Raw genomic sequence first — 16,244 nt, 5'->3', positions numbered from 1 at the left:
GTTGCACCCCAGGAGTAGCCAGCCTCTGAGACCTACTGTAACTACTGGCAGGTAGTGGCAGGTCCACAGCTTTCCCTTTCGATGCTTCAAGCCCTTCATCGAAAACCGCGTTGCTTCCTTGCTCACCTACCCGTCCTTTCATCGTTAAGCTAGCCTTCTTCCAAGAACCGCCCTTCTACCAAAACACTTCGGAACGTACTTCCGTTGTACCGAAGTCCTCCCAAGCCCCTGAATTCAGCCCGTTGTTCGCTTACGATGCTTAAACCCGACGCCCGCATCTGTGAACGTCGTTATATCTGATTCCGCGCACTACTGTGCCTCTGCCAACTCAAAGCGTCACAACCCCCGACAGCAACCATCGTTTCCTGGAAATGTGTTATAGTCTCTTTGCTATAAGACAGACTTCTATACCATCCACCACGCTTCCAACGCATCCAGCGTCGTCTGCTAACGCCAGTTTCTAGGTGCCACCCTTCTTCACTGCACTGCGGACCGGATGTTTTCAATTGCTCTAAAAGGTCGTTCCTGATACGTAGTACTGTCGATCGACCAACAGGATCGACGTCCTGTGCAGCGTATCTACCTTCTGAAAGCGCACACGCGCAACGCGGCCGCGGGAGTATATTGAAAACTATAGAAGAAGAAGAGGTTTAGAACGCAGTAGACGAGGGCTCGCGCTAGCGCCATCTTGAGCAGTCGGTTCAATAAACCGCAACCGGCGGACGCGCAGTCGCTTCGTTCCTTACATTTATTAAATGTGAACACGTGAATCTTAATAAACATTTGCTTGACTAGAGGGTGCCACTCGCGCATTGAAACCAGCTCCCCTTTGCAGCGACGTTTTGTCACTAGAGAGTGAGGAAACACCAAGTGACAGCAAAAGTTTTATTTCTTGCCCGTCGGGTATGCGTAGCGGCTGGGGTATGCCGAGCGTGGCGGCGGGCCAGCGTACAGCTCCCCGGCGCCTCCAGCAGCGGCCAGGCCGGGCACGGGTGAGGCGGGCGACATGAGAAGCGATGGCGCCGGTGTCGATGGTATCTCCACGAGGCGGCGGTAGAAGGCGCACTGCAGCACAGTGGTGGCCAGCACGCGGCAATCGGACAGACCGAGGGAGCGCCGCAAGCCGTCGAGGGCGTCGACCAGCAGCTCCCAATCGACCGAGTCGTCCATGACGCGGAATCGCACGTACGACTGAATCAAGAAGGGGTGGAGCCAGACATTTATTGCTCACTGTGCAAGTTCCAAGGTATCGTTGGCGAAATGCCTGAACCTGGCATATAAGAAAAGAATTGCCCGATTTTAGGTTAAAGTTGACGAGTGAAGCTGGACCTGTCAGCTTATCTTTGGCGCGCTTCCTCAAACGGTATCGCGGTAAAGTATTTCTCGAGAAAAAAAAAACAGGCGGTTTGTTACTAGGTTGTTCGATCTCGATTAAGTTAAGGCAGGGCAATGAAATAACAACGTGAACAACAATATGATGACACAACTTAAATACACGATGAGGTTTAGTGATGTTATTGCTACCGTAACCACCGTGGTGGCTTCGTGGTTATTGTGGTGCACTGAGCAACGGCATTAGTTTTGATTGCCAAACACGGCAGTCTCATTTCGGTTGGACCGAAATGTAAAATCGCTGGTGTAAAGTGCAATGCGTGCATGTTAAAGAGCCCCAGGTGGTGAGGTGAAAGTATAATGTGCGGCGTTCGTCAAAATTTAGTAGTGATTTGCGAACGTAGAACCCCAGAGTTGTTGTTGTCCTCTACATTTACGTATGTACATGTGTATACATACATATAACGAATACGTACATTTCCTTTCTATGTAAAGGAAAATAGGCTCGGTTATGAGAAACACGGCTGCTCACAGCCACGTTCCGTGGTGCGCCACTTACGGTCGCCAAGAGAAATACTTGCGCAGGCGCGCTGAAAGCAAGAGGCGGCGTCGCAAATCCTCGCCTGATTCTTGCACCGCCGCTTTGCTTGCATTGCGTAGCCCGAACGGTCGTCTTTCGTGGAAACCATCCTAATGCGCCGACGAAATAGGGTAGCAATTTGTAAAGAGGAGGAGAAGAGGAGACTATAGGGCAAAGAGCTGGCGATGAGGGTGAGAGGGCCGCATTTATTTATTTATTTTATTATACCTCAAGGGTCCCGTTAGGGATATTACATGAGGGGTGCGAGACAGCAACTGTACCAAGGGCGTGCGTATATGGTTTGGTAGACCGTGTTTAAAAAAATTACACTACCGCATCTCTCATGCGTGAGTAAAGATATCATCTACATCATCATCATCAGCCTATTTTTATGGCCACTGCCAGGACGAAGTGCTCTCCCAATGATCTACAATTACCCCTTTCTTGCACTAGCTGACTCGAACATTAGACATTATATCCGACAGTAAGAGAAAAAAAAATGGAGCTGGGTAAGTCATCTATTGGGTAGAATACATAACCGGTGGACCATTAGAGGCACACAATACGTGGCAACGGTATTTAAAAAAAAATGTCGCAGTTTAATGATTGACGTTGAAGTTTGCAGCGAGGCTGCGCCTTAATGCATGGGCTAGTGTGCCCTAGAACTTTGCCGCGGATCCCCGGATGGCATGAAGATAGACAACTGGGTCACACTAGAAATATATTCCTGACTTTGATGCTCTTTTACGATGGCGTCTGCCTAAAATTTATATTACAGTACTACGGCACCTGGTCTTAACAGAAGCGCCACCAGTAGAAAGAAGTAGTGTTAGTAGAAGTTGTGTTAGTAGTAGTAGTAATTGTTTGCTCTTGTTTCTTCTACGGCTGCAGCAGTTGTGAGGTTGTATCGAGAGCAGTTCTTCTTAGCAGCCGCAGTATACTAGTAGCTGTAGTAGTAGTACTAGTAGTAGTAGTAGAAGTAGTAGGAGCACTAGCAGCAGTAGTAGTAGTAGTAGCAACAGTAGCAGTAATAGTAGAAGTGGTAGTAGTAGTAGTAGTAGTAGTAGTATTAGGATTAGTTGCTGCTGTTGGTACTTCTGCTACTGCAGTAGTTGAAGCGCTTTTTTATGTTCGGCAGTTGCACCTTCAGCCTGGTGACAGCGAGGTTGCGGCCCGGGAACAGGCTCTGTACAGTGTCATTGACCTCTTGCTGCGCAGCGGCTGCAGTCAGGCCACTCAAGCCATCCAGGGACATGGTGATCTCGTATCCTCGCTCCACACCTGGATACAGGTCTTGCTCGCGGAGCATAGGCCGCGCACGTCCCCGGTGCAGGAACAACACTCGAGAACCCACGGACTCTGCCTCCTCGATGCTGCGTACCGCATGGTCCAAATTGAATCTGATGTATAACTGCTCACTTGACTTAGTTACCTGCCTATGCAAATGGTCAGCTCATTTCAAATCAGCGGACTTGCGAGCTAAACGTGAACATGGCGATGGCCTCCATGCGACTTGTGCAACACGAACGACATAGCACGAAAACACCATCTAGTGCACCTGGCGTCATTCGCTGACCCACACTGTGGTATTTGTGTCGCTGCCTGTTCTTATGTGAACCGACGAGACTGTCGCATTACCTGTATGATTTTAGGTTTTAACAAGTAGATTATTACTACAGGAATCATAAGGTTCCAGACGGGTATGCCTTAACCACTACATCAATGCCAAATAAAAAAAAGAATATTAGCGTGCTTAGACCTCAAAATAATCCATAATGGAAAAGTTATGCCAACACAGCTAGAGCGACAAACATGACGTCTTTGCCTGTAACATGTGATAAAGTGGAAACAAGGTTTGGTCAATTGTAATGCCAATTCAACGACCTAGGATTTCAAAAAAATATCCATATTACGTTACCTCGAAGTTATAACCAAGTACACCTGAACCACTACAGCGGAGAAGAAGAGCCAATGACAATTTCTTGCATGACGAATTTGTTATCTTTTGCGTTGAGTTACCCCCCACCTAGCATACGTGGGTGCCAGGACAGTAAATTTCTACAGACAGTTGTCAGCTTTCCGTCTCCGCCTGCAGAGTGTGTTGACCCTGAGGTGCATACGAAGCGTTATAGATGGCTAGAATCACATCCTGACCGCAACCCAGTTATGATTACGGTGCATCTTGCATTGGATCTTTAGATGGATTGACGACAGCTGACTATAAAATGGTTGCGGTCCCATTACCGCTCATGGGTGTGCTCCTGAACCGATAGGCACACTCACTCGTCGGTGGCCAGTAACACAGACATGTGCGTCTTCTTTACGAAGGTGATGATAGTGTGCCAGACGCGACGTCGGGCCACGGGGTCCAGTCCTTCGGTCGGCTTGTCTAATAGCACGACGGGTGGCGCGCCCACCAAGGCCAGCGCGACGGCCAGCTTGGCACGCTCGCCGTTGCTGTATGCGGCCACGTTGCGCTCGGACTGGTCGACAAGGTCCAGCATACGGAGGAGCTGCTCGACCACTACCGCCACGACCTTGGGGGGCACGCGACGCATGCGGGCCACGTGACGAAGCACCTGGCGGCCCGTCAACCAACCAGTGGCGTTGCGTTCTTCGGATGCGTAGCCCAGCGCCCGGACGAACTCGCTCGGATGAGCGAAGAGGTCGGCGCCGAGGAGGTGAGCGTTGCCATCTGACACCGGAAGTTGTGCGGTGAGTACGCGCAACAGCAGGGACCGACCTGAACCTGTGGGTCCTAGCAGGGCGAGGCACTCGCGCCGGTGCATGCACAGACTGACGTCATGAAGCGGCGCGTACGGTCCGGTCTCCTGGCGGATGTGGCTCACCGTCAGCGTGTCAATGCAGGGCAGAGTCTTGTCCCTGAAGTGGCGAACTAGGCTGCGTATGCAGTGATGTGTACAAAAGGGGAAGATAAAGTTCCTTTAAAATTATTGAACAGCTTGAACAAAAGAAAAAAAGTGAAGAGAACTTATGATCAAGATAATAGTATTAGTATACATAGAGTCTCCTGTGTCTTCGTTCCCTTCTGTCCTCCTATACGTTCTATCTTGCGCTTAACCTGAAAGTAAACGTAGAATGAGTGTCTAGGTGGTGAACGAATGGATAAATTTTAGTTCGATGCACACCATACTCTATAGGTTTCCTCGCCTGCAACACGGAGATAGAGTATCGGGAATGACCACACTCTTTGGGCAAACTAGGTTCTGCTTAGCCACAAATTGTGTTTTAAATGTGGTGCGATCCGAAGGCCCCATATGGTGCCCTTCGGCCGATGTCTCGCAGATGACGGCGTGTCAGGATCAGCTGCGCTCCCACTGTGCACTTCTTACTAGTCGTACATCAGACATGGGTTTATTGCTTCCCAAGTTACTGTTCTTGTGAGCGCGAGCCAATGACAAAGTGCAATACTGTGTTCCTTCACGCTTCAAACTATCGTAGTGTACATGGACGTTGTTGTGCAGAAGTCGATGGGTTAGGACAAGTTTTTCGTAGCAACATTCGTGATCCCAGCTTAGCAAAAAAAAGGTATTTATACTAGGAAGCTCGTTCTTAAAGACAGAGACGGACCCATGGCCAAGGCTGGCTAGACAAAATCTCGATATCACTAGTGCCTAATGCGCCATCAAGAACTTATCGAGCTGGGCAGAGTCACCACACTCACAGAAGACATCACATGCTTGGCCATCTTGGAAATACACATTCGAACGCTGTTGTGTCAGGTAACCACGCAACATGAGAAGTACTCATCTTTCGTTTCACGTTGTGGCCTGCGAGCGACTGTCATGCACTCAAACCACCCACCCACCCGGATGCTGGCGATAGCTGCTGTTTCCCTCGAGGCAGTTACGTTTACGCAAACTGAAGGAGGAAGCGAGTAAGGGTGATCTCATTAGACCTTAATCGCTGATAAAGTACACACTTATACTGCTTCTGTATAAAATGCTACTGGGGAACATGCCAGCTAAGTGAATCAAAGACGTCTTGGACTTGTGTATGGAACAGAACAAGATAAGGTGGATTAGGAAAAGCTTTTCTGTTAGCCATGCTTTCCCAGAATTTGGAGGTCGACTGGCTTCGTAAAAAACCATTTGACTAGGGTGGCCATGTATAGTAAAGACGTGAGGCATGCTTAACCGCGTGACTTGTTTAATTTAATATAACTTCTATTGATGAGAGCAGGAGGACAGTGCGAAGACCGCCTTTGTTACTCCAGACGCATAATACTACTTCTAAGTGACGCGCCTTGGTCTTTGCAATGCCCCGCTACTTCTGAACGCATGATGGACTGTCTTCCAGGCTTGAAATATTCAACTTGCGTGTGATATCTCGACGACGTGTTATTCGTCCCCCTTTTCGAAAACTACCTTCAGCGTCTTTCAGCTATCTTTGCTGTTTTCCGCCATGCCGGTTTTCCGTTAAGCTCATTCAAATGCACTTCCAGACGACTTGAGATCAAAATCATCGGACAATTTGTCGACTCTACTGGTGTGCAGTGTGAAAAGCCTTGCGGAAATCGTAAGTCCTCTTATCAACCTACTCCAGAGGGACGTCTGATTTCCCTGGGGTTCCGGCCAAATTCAAGCTTATTCGCGACTTATTGACGCACTCACGACTACCCCTTTGATAGCCCACTTCGACCCATCTGCACAAACTCAAGTCCATGCAGAGGCCAATTTGCTATGGAATAGGCCCAATCGACTAGGCCCAACCGCAGCATGACCGACAACGAGTCAATGTTTACACCACTCACCTTCATCAACACCTGAGCGGAATTACTTCATCACGGAACGCGAGTGCTTAGCACTCATGTGTGCCATAAGAAAAGTTCGTGCTCTGGTGGCTGTTCTCCCCGAAAGAAACCACAGGGCACCTTGGCCGCTGGAAGTTATGGCTATAGGAGCACACCTTTTCATCACTTCCAAATCTGCGCGCTTGCATCAGGACGCAGACTGCTTATCGCGTGATCCAGTTGACCAACTTGCCTCCGCTGAAGGTGAAACTGACGCCTCCCCTTTTCTATAACTGCCTTTCCCTACACGGTCATCGAGCAAAGCCAGAATCATTCTTCCGTTTCCTTCGTCGACTGCCTCTCTTCCACTCCAATAACCCAACGCTTCATCTGTTTCTGATACGAAACACTTCATACCAGGGCAATTAACAATCGCACAGCGGTGATCTTCGCTCTTCCGTCTTTGCAGAACATTATGATACCACAGCCTTCTACTTTTCTTCTGGAGAACCAAGGTAGCTGTGGAATTCTTGTAGATATTTGCTAAGATATTCACGTATGCCTCCTGCACTCCTGTAAGAAAAGTAGAAAGTCACCTATCAAGAAAGGGGTCAGGCAAGGAGACACAATCTCTCCAATGCTATTCACTGCATGCTTAGAAGTACTCAAGCTCTTAGACTGGGAAGGCTTCGGAGTGAGGATCAACGGCGAATATCTCAGCAACCTTCGGTTTGCAGATGACATTGTCCTATTCAGCAACAATGGAGACGAATTACAGCAAATGATTGAGGACCTTAATCGAGAAAGTCTAAGAATTGGGTCGAAGATGAATTTGCAGAATACAAAGATAATGTTCAGTAGCCTGGCAAGGAAACAAGAATTCAGGTTCGCCAGTCAGCCTCTACAGTCTGTAAAGGAGTACGTTTATCTAGGTCAATTACTCCCAGGGGACTCTGATCCTGAGAAAGAAATTCACAGAAGAATAAAATTGGGTTGGAGTGCATACGGCAGGCATTGACAAATCCTGACTTGGAGCTTACCACTGTCGTTGAAAAGAAAAGTGTACAATCATTGCATTCTACGAATGCTAACATATGGGGCAGAAACTTGGAGGTTAACAAATAAGCTCGAGAACAAGTTAAGGACTGCACAAAGAACAATGGAACGAAACATCTTAGGACTAACGTTAAGACACAGCAAGAGAGCGGTGTGGATCAGAGAATAAATGGGGATAGCCGATATTCTAGGTGACATTAAGCGGAAGAAATGGAGCTGGGCAGGCCATGTAATGCGTAGGATGGATAATCGATGGACCATTAGGGTTACAGAATGGATACCAATAAAAAGGAAGCGCAGTCGAGGTCGGCAGAAAACCAGATGGAGTGATGAAGTTAGGTAATTTGCAGGCGCAAGTTGCAATACGCTAGCGCAAGAAAAGGGTAATTGGAGATCGCAGGGAGAGGCCTTCGTGCTGCAGTGGGCATAAAATATAGGCTGATGATGATGATGATACCCCAACCACCGGGCACTTTAGTGTCTCGTACACTTGACCGTGTGCGACGACAATTCTTCTGCCCACTGGTCTTTCCAACGTTACCCTTGCCGTAAGAAGCCATCTTTGCTCTCAGCCGGTCGCCCTACCCCATTGATGTCCCAACCGACTCATTTTGTTGCGTTGGACTAGGCTACCTGGAACCTTTCCGCACGTTCACTTCTCGTAACAAATGGATTATTGTTTCCACAGATTACGCCACGTGGTACGAAATCCCACAGGCTGTGCTACCTACGTCGTCCACTTTCCTCTCCGCGGCTATTTGTACATCACGGCGGCCCTCGTTATCTCATCACTGATAGAGGCCTTTGCTTTCCTTTGAAAGTTATGGACGGACTTTTGTGCTCCTGCTCGACTCGCGACAATTTCATGACAGCGCATAATCCCCAATCCAATGGACATACGGATGTCTGAACCGTACGCTCACAGACATGCTTTACTCGAATCTATGTGATCACGTGGGCTGGCGTAATATAGGCACGACCGTGCACTTGTGCTGTTATGGGACCGACGCAAGAGGAGCCAAAGAGAGTAGCCAAACTGAGAAAAGAACAAAAAAGGAAGAAGAAAGCACGAGGCACGGGCAAAGGAGAGCGTGAGCTACGGGGCTCGAAGGCTGGCGGCAAGGAGTCGGTGCTGGTTCGGAAGGTGGCCGCAGCGCGTCTGGAGACCGAGCCAGTAGGCAACCCTGCTATTCGAAGGAGCCAGACTGTTCCGGGGACCATCACAGACAACGGACCAGACTGTTCCGGGGACGTTCACGGACGACTGGCCGGACTGGCCCGGAAAGTTCACGGACGACGGTCAACAGTCGAACGGTGTTGACGTCACGGAGTGGACTGGCCGGTCATGCGAGAGGACACGGCCTTGGCCCACGACCTGGGTTCCGTCGACCGTTGCTAACGCAGTTCCTCACCCGGTCTCACCGACGTCTCCTGGAGAACATAGCTGCAACCCACTCATCGACCGTGCGGGTCGCCACAACCCAGCTTCACGTGGCAGGCAGCGTCGACAAGGGGCTATGCGATTCATCCTCCGCCTCACCCTCGGCAACCACCCTGTCATCTGAGCCGACGCAACTGCCCGGGTAGATCCGTGTGTCACTATCGCCGTGGCTTCATTGCTGGAAATGAAGCACTTGAGCTCTACTCTGTACCATCCTATGTGCAACGGAATGGTAGAGCACTTTAATGGCACACTGAAGCAAATACTGCGCAAGTTGTGCCAGGAACAGCCCAAGTCCTGGGATCGTTTCATTGCACCACTTCTATTTGCCTACAGGGAAGTACCTCAAACAAGCCTGGGTTTTCCCCCGTTTGAGTTGATATATGGAAGGCATGTGCGAGGACCCCTTACAGTTATAAAAGAGCTCTGGACTAAACAACACCTTAGTGACGAAATCAAGACGACATACTCACACGTTTTTGATCTCAGGCAACGTCTCGAACAAACCTTGGAACTTGCGCATCAAAACTTGCGGCGAGCACAAAAGACTCAAAAGTAATATTTTGACAGCGGTGCCAAGCGCCGACAACTGAAGGTCGGATATCGAGCATTGATACTGCTCCCAACAGACAACAACAAATTGCTTACGCAATGGAAGGGACCATACCCGGTAATCGAAAAAAAGAATGATTATAGTTACTGGGTGGATTTAGCCACTGTAAGAAGCTCTTCCACATAAATATGTTGAAACGCTACGAGGAACGCTCTATCCCACCTTGTCAAGCTTCAGCGTTTGTCGTCGTAGAAGAAGCCGAGAGCGAAACACCACTTCAGAGTTTTTAAAGTGAACGGGGTAAAGGAATTGAGGCAATTAAAGTCTCCGATGAACTAGACAAGAGTCAATGCTCCGAGCTATATACTCTTTTAGAGACGAACAAAGATATATTTTCTGAAATTCCGGGGAAAACTAACCTGCTAGAATATCACTTAGAGTTAAATACCACCGAACCCATCAATACTCCCCAGTACCCGCTGCCGTTCGCCTTGAGAGAAGTTGTGGAGAAAGAAGTTAATGACATGCTGAAGTTGGGAGTTATATAACGCTCTCAGTCTCCTTACAACTCACCCTTGGTTCTTGTACGCAAAGCCGACAAAAGTTACCGAGCGTGCAGTGATTTTCGCCGAATAAACAACGTACTCACCGCGGATGCAGTGCCCATTCCGAGAACTGACGTAATGTTTGCGGAAGTTGGTACAAAGAAGCACTTTTCAAAGTTTGACCGGACGAAAAGCTATTGGCAGGTACCATTAGCGGAATCTTCAAGGGCCCAAACAGCTTTCTCCACTCAATCCGGTCACTACCATTTTCTTTTTATGCCATTCGGGATCAAAACGGCATCCGCCATTTTCACTCGCCTGATGAGGACCTTGCTAAAAAACGTCGTGCATTATATTGACGATGTACTTGTGGCAACCTCGACATGGCCAGAACATCTCGAAGCTCTACAGCAACTCTTTCATCGAATACGAATGGCTGTGTCTTACGATAAAACCACAAAAGTGTGAGATTGGAGCGTCGTCAATCACGTTTTTAGGCCATCGCTTGGGAGGCGGACAAGTCCAACCGGTAGAGACCACAATCACCAAAATACTCAATGCGCCGAATCCGCAGAATAATAAGCAAGTGCGATCGCTTCTTGGCTTAGCTGGGTATTATCGTGACCTCATCCCGGGCTACGCCGATACAGCGCAACCTCTGCTGGAAATGACGCGAAAATCGGCGGCAAACCAAGTGATTTTGACACCTGCACGCGAGGACGCATTTTCCAGGCTTAAGCTCGCTCTCTCGTCACGACCCGTGGTAAAGGCACCAGATCTTGATAAAAGTTCGTGCTCCGGACAGACGCGTCCAACACAAGCTTAGGCGCAGTTCTGTTGCAACTATACGATGGTATGCTTCACCCAGTCTCCTATGCTAGTCGGCAACTTCGCCCACGAGAGACACGGTACTCTGCGATTGAACGTGAGTGTCTGGCACTCGTATGGGCGAGAGAAAAATTCCACATTATTTTGTATGCAACCTTTTTTGTCGTGCAGACAGACCATCAGCCACTGCAGTATCTTTCGCAGGCTAAACGTTTAAATAGCAGGGTACTTCGTTGGAGCTTGGCCTTGCAGGAACATTCCTTCCGCGTGGAACACATCAAATGATCTGCCAATGTTGGTGCCGACTACATGAGCCGTTGTGACAGCGCAGAGACCTCAATATAAATGCATGTACTCTGATCAGAGAATGTATCCACTGTGAACATTCGGGATATACTTGAACTCTGAACATTCTTTTTATTTATTTCCCGCGCATATATTTCCCAGCAGTTTTTTTTTCCTTTGTTCTTAAACAAAGCAAAAAAAGAAACTCCTTCAAAGGAGGGCTTTTGCAATATACGCGCGACCGTGCACTTGTGGTATTCTGGGACCGACGCAAGAGGAGCCAAAGAGAGTAGCCAAACTGAGAAGAGAACAGAAAAGGAAGAAGAAAGCACGAGGCACGGGCAAAGGAGAGCGTGAGCTCCGGGGCTCGAAAGGCTAGCGGCAAGGAGGTGGTGCTGGTTCGGGAGGTGGCCGCAGCGCGTCTGAAGACCGAGCCAGTTGGCAGCCCTGCTATTCGAAGGAGCCAGACTGATCCGGGGACGTTCATAGACATCGGACCAGACTGTTCCGGGGTCGTTCACAGACGACTGGCCAGACTGTCCCGGGGACGTTCACGGCCCACGGACCAGACTGTTCCGGGGACGTTCACGGATGACAGGCCGGACTGGCCCGGGAAAGTTCACGGACGACGGTCAAGGGTCGAACGGTGTTGACGTCATGGAGTGGACTGGCCGGTCAGGTGAGAGGACACGGCCTTGGCCCACGACCTGGGTTCCGTCGACCATTGCTAACGCAGTTCCGCACCCGGTCTTACCGACGTCTCCTGGAGAACATAGCTCCAACCCACTCATCGACCGTGCGGGTCGCCACAACCCAGCTTCACGGGGCAGGCAGCGTCGACAAGGGGCTATGCGATTCATCCTCCACCTCACCCTCGGCAACCACCCCGTCATCTGAGCCGACGCGACTGCCCGGGTAGATCCGTGTGTCACTATCGCCGTGACTAATATATTTACCGCGTCATTGACGGGTGGAACATTTAACACTTACTTATTGTAAACCTTTCAACGCATTTTTTTTTTCATTTACTCTTTAATATGTGGCATATATACAAGTGCTAATGTGTTATAAGTGTACAAACGGCTCTGTCTATTACTCGCACCAAGGTTTCCCTTAAGTGCGCAACACTAAACCCGAACCTGTCATCACGGCTGGGACACCGCATTACCTTTCGTTATATTCGTCTATAACTCTTGACATCCCGACACTGCCCGCTACTCTTCGTTTTACATTTTGTTTCGCCGCAACCCCCTCCTCCCCCTTGTAACGTTACTCTCTTCAGATGTGGCCTGGAGTAGTGCGTACACACGTGATATTCTTTCCCACGCTAACATCGCCAAAACAATTGCCCGCTTTTGTGTGTCGGCTTCACCGGTAGTAGAAAAGGCCAGTTACGAGCGTCGCCATTTGGGGTGTGCACTTCAAGCCTGGATCCTTCGCCTTACTCTGGACACCTTTTCGTTCCATCGGACTTAGAGCACTGCCCGGGCCGATTTTTTCAGCCCGGCCCGACCCGGGCCCGGAAATAATCTACGTTCCCCGCCCGGCCCGGCCCGCCACCCCTTTACCTTCGGCCCGAGCCCGGCCCGAGACCGAAAAATATATGTTTTTCAGAGTTGAGATGCCCGAGAATAACTCGCTGCACGTTACATGAACACCACCAGAAAGCCCGAGCCCGGCCCGGGCCCGCGTCAAAAAACCCGAGCCCGGCTGATCCCGAGAAAAAAACTGCTCTACCCGGCCCACAGGCTCGGGTAAGCCGGAGCCCGTGCAGTGCTCTAATCGGACTCTCTCAGAAGCTCCTCTCGCGCTATCACGGAGCATACGGCATCTTGCGTCAAGCCAGTGACAGAATGTAAAAGGTTCCCTCCCTGGCCCCCACATTGTCATCTGCTGATAAATGCACCACCATGTTGTCAAATTTGTTTAAGTGATAGCTTTCCTTGGCTCCACACCCCACTTTTTAATTTTTATGTTTCTGGATGTTTTTTTTTACAGGAGGGTCAAATTGAGTCACTGCGTGCTTGCTGCTGCTGTCATGGCGAGCAGACAATATGGGTCACTGGGTACGCGTCCGCATGCTGATGGCAGCTGTCTGCCCTATAGACTAGACAGTTTGGATCACTGGGCGGGCGCCACAAAGCATGTGCCCCAACTTCTGCAGTGCCTATGTGATATTATGGACCCATTTCTTGCGAATTCCTTGTAACGGTTGTGACAAGGTAACAAGTGGTGCAGCAAACAAGTACAGCATTACGCACGTCAGTCCCTACCGTCATCAGCGCAAGATATGTAAAAGCACGTAAGTGAAGACCATCAAAATCAGAAGCTGGACTCTCTGCACTTAAGTCTCAATTACAGATAAAAATATATAATGGCGCACTCGCGGCAAACAGTTATGAGAGAAATAAATATGCGCTTGCCATAAAAAAGACCCGGAATAAAATGACCCTACAGGCCCCTATCTTACTAAATGATGTTGTACTTATAAAAAAAAGTTGCGCACTGGTGTAATGTTAAAAATGTACGTGCATGGTTGAGCTTGGATGCCGTAACGAATGTACGAATTAAGATTTCATGAGCAAGTAACATGACAGATTTCTCGCATTTATCATCGAATGCATAAGAACAAAGTGATTTCCACCTAGAAGCGCAAGAAATATGCGAAGAGCGACGAGCACTGCACTTATCTCACTCACCGCTCCTTTTCCCCTTCGTGAAGCAGGCACTGCGGCGCTCGGGTCACGTACAGGTGCGGCTGGTACCCGCACATGCGTCGAAGTAGCCACCACACGTTGGTCTCGGCAAAGCACAGTGCGGCCAGACAGAGCAGTCCCATGAGCAAGAGGCTGGCCACCTCGGGCCACACCGAGTGTGGATTCCACGTGAGCAGGTGGGCGTTAGGCAGCACGCATTTGTGGACACTGTTCATGCATGCCAGCCGTGCGTTGCAGCAGCGCACCAGGAACCAGTAGCGTCGCACTAGGTGCGTCGGTGACTCAGTGGCGTTCAGGATACGACAGGCCTGGATGGAAGGGTTTGTTTTCAATGTCTTTTGTCAAGTTTTCGTCGTCTGCCTGCGGTGTAGCCACTAGTCCTTCTCATCTTTTCTCGCGCTCTGTAACGTGCGTATTGGGAAATGAAGAGGCTACAAGCGCATGGGGGGTGGCAAGAAATCTGTGTGACTCGATGGTGCAATGGTTTTCCTCTCTCAACAGAGAAGAAAAAGCGACTACGTAATCAAATTTGCTCCTAAGATATTGCTTGTTTAATACGTTAAGGCTCTTCTACAGCGGAGTGCTGCATGGTGCTGCCCGTGAGTGGAGGGTATGCATGTACCCCAAAGAACATGAACTACTAGTTTCAGGTCGTCAGGCATAGCATCTCATTATCACAAAGACGAAACATCAGGCGTTTCACCACTGCATCCACGGTAGACCGTTACACCGCACACCTTCTACAGCACTGGGCAGAAGATAAAGCCTCTCATGCCACCGCTTTACATGTGTGCGGTATATCCGTATACTGCCCGCAATCACCACGGGGCCTCTTCAGCGTAGAAACAGACGTACAACGGTCAGCCACAGAAGGACAGCTAGTGTTCAATAATAATTGTTTTGGCTCAACATAAGGCGTTGTGGTCGCATGCGTTTCTAAGGTGACGTGCGTAAAGGACAGGAGTCTTTAGGGCCCAGATGCTTTCGCTTCCGATGTGCGAAACGTGTGGCACCTTTGCAATACCCACATACGACGTTACATGCGAGTAGCACAGGAAGACAGCATGTCGACATTAGAGTGCTAATTGCTCTGCAATGCATTTCCTATAGACATCGCGGATGCGCCTACGTCACAGTTGCATCTGCGATCAAGCCAAACGGCATTGACAGCTTCTCGAATTTCCTTATGATTCCTTATGTTCAATGATTTCCTTATGTTAGAAGTCACATTTCACGCGCAGCTTTGCAGGACTGCAGCGGCAAACCAACCATTTCGCATGAACAGAAGTAATTCCACGTACAGTACTCACGGATTGAAATAGGACACTCGGAGCGCGTGGCTGATGATGATGATGATAATGATGATGATGATGATGATTTATTGGCATCCCCTTTGAAACGCGGCGGCAACAAATAGTCACCTAGCCTGTTTGATTTAATCTGGTATACACGCTGCATGTACCAGCGTGGCCGCTGGTACATGCAGCGCCACCTGTGGTTGCTCATGGAACCAAGGTGTTGCATTGTGGTATAGCGCGAGAGGGAGAACATCTACGGAGCAGAATTGCTCCTTCCGGTCGCCAACCAGCCGGTCTGTAGTTGACCACACTGCCAGCGTGGCGCTGCAAGGCTTTCTTAAATAAAGTCCCCATATAAGAAAAGTACCGCCATCTACTCTTTCCTCCGCCGCCTCCTCTCCTAAAGCGCTTGCTTTTTCTTTACTTTTTGCTTGCGAAAGCGAAGTCGACGGTGGCGCACCTAGAAAGTCCACGTTGAAGCTTTCAGGCCGGGCGCGCGCCGCCGCTGCCGCCGGCGACTGCGACTGCGCAGAGGACTTTCAACATGGCTCTTAGGCGGAAAAAAAGAAAATATAAAGAAGTGAAAAGCGCGCGCTATCATCGTCCAATCGGAGATACAGGAGAGAGAGAAGCGGCGTTTATCAAAGGATGGCGGTACTTTTCTTATATAGGGACTTTATTCTTAAAGCACGCCAGCGCGTGCCGACCGAAATGGCTCGGCTATCGGCGGTGCGCACCGCCCATATTGCGGCGGCGTCTGATTGCGCGCCTTCGCGAGCGCACGACGCTCCCGTTACACGCGCTATGGCGATGCGGCACGCATGCTGTGCAAGTAAGGGCCCATTCACACTTGCGA

The 16,244-nt window shown here is 49.7% G+C and overlaps 1 protein-coding gene across 1 annotated transcript; it reads right to left on the bottom strand.

Moving 5' to 3' along the window:
• Positions 1–885: 885 nt before the first annotated feature.
• On the bottom strand, positions 886–14,399 carry LOC119456583 (ATP-binding cassette sub-family A member 2-like). Its single transcript, XM_037718413.2, has 4 exons — positions 14,073–14,399; positions 4,196–4,813; positions 3,057–3,285; positions 886–1,191 (listed from the first exon to the last, which is right to left on the bottom strand). The coding sequence occupies exons 1-4, from the start codon at positions 14,303–14,305 to the stop codon at positions 886–888; spliced, it is 1,386 nt and encodes a 461-aa protein (XP_037574341.2). The 5' UTR covers positions 14,306–14,399.
• Between the last annotated feature and the right edge of the window lie 1,845 nt (positions 14,400–16,244).

Source organism: Dermacentor silvarum, chromosome 6 (genome assembly GCF_013339745.2).
Source record: "Dermacentor silvarum isolate Dsil-2018 chromosome 6, BIME_Dsil_1.4, whole genome shotgun sequence".
Lineage (NCBI taxonomy): Eukaryota > Metazoa > Arthropoda > Arachnida > Ixodida > Ixodidae > Dermacentor > Dermacentor silvarum.
Note: the sequence above shows the minus strand (reverse complement) of the source record. Positions and strands in the feature narration are given on the sequence as shown.

Bases quoted from the DNA above. Each gene is read 5' to 3' on its own strand.
- LOC119456583 (XM_037718413.2), bottom strand. From the start codon at position 14,305: ATGAACAGTGTCCACAAATGCGTGCTGCCTAACGCCCACCTGCTCACG. The intron at 4,814-14,072 runs GTGAGTGAGATA...CTGCATACGCAG, and splicing joins CACGAAGGGGAAAAGGAGCG to CCTAGTTCGCCACTTCAGGG. The intron at 1,192-3,056 runs GTGCAACTGCCG...TTCTTGATTCAG, and splicing joins TCGCTGTCACCAGGCTGAAG to TCGTACGTGCGATTCCGCGT.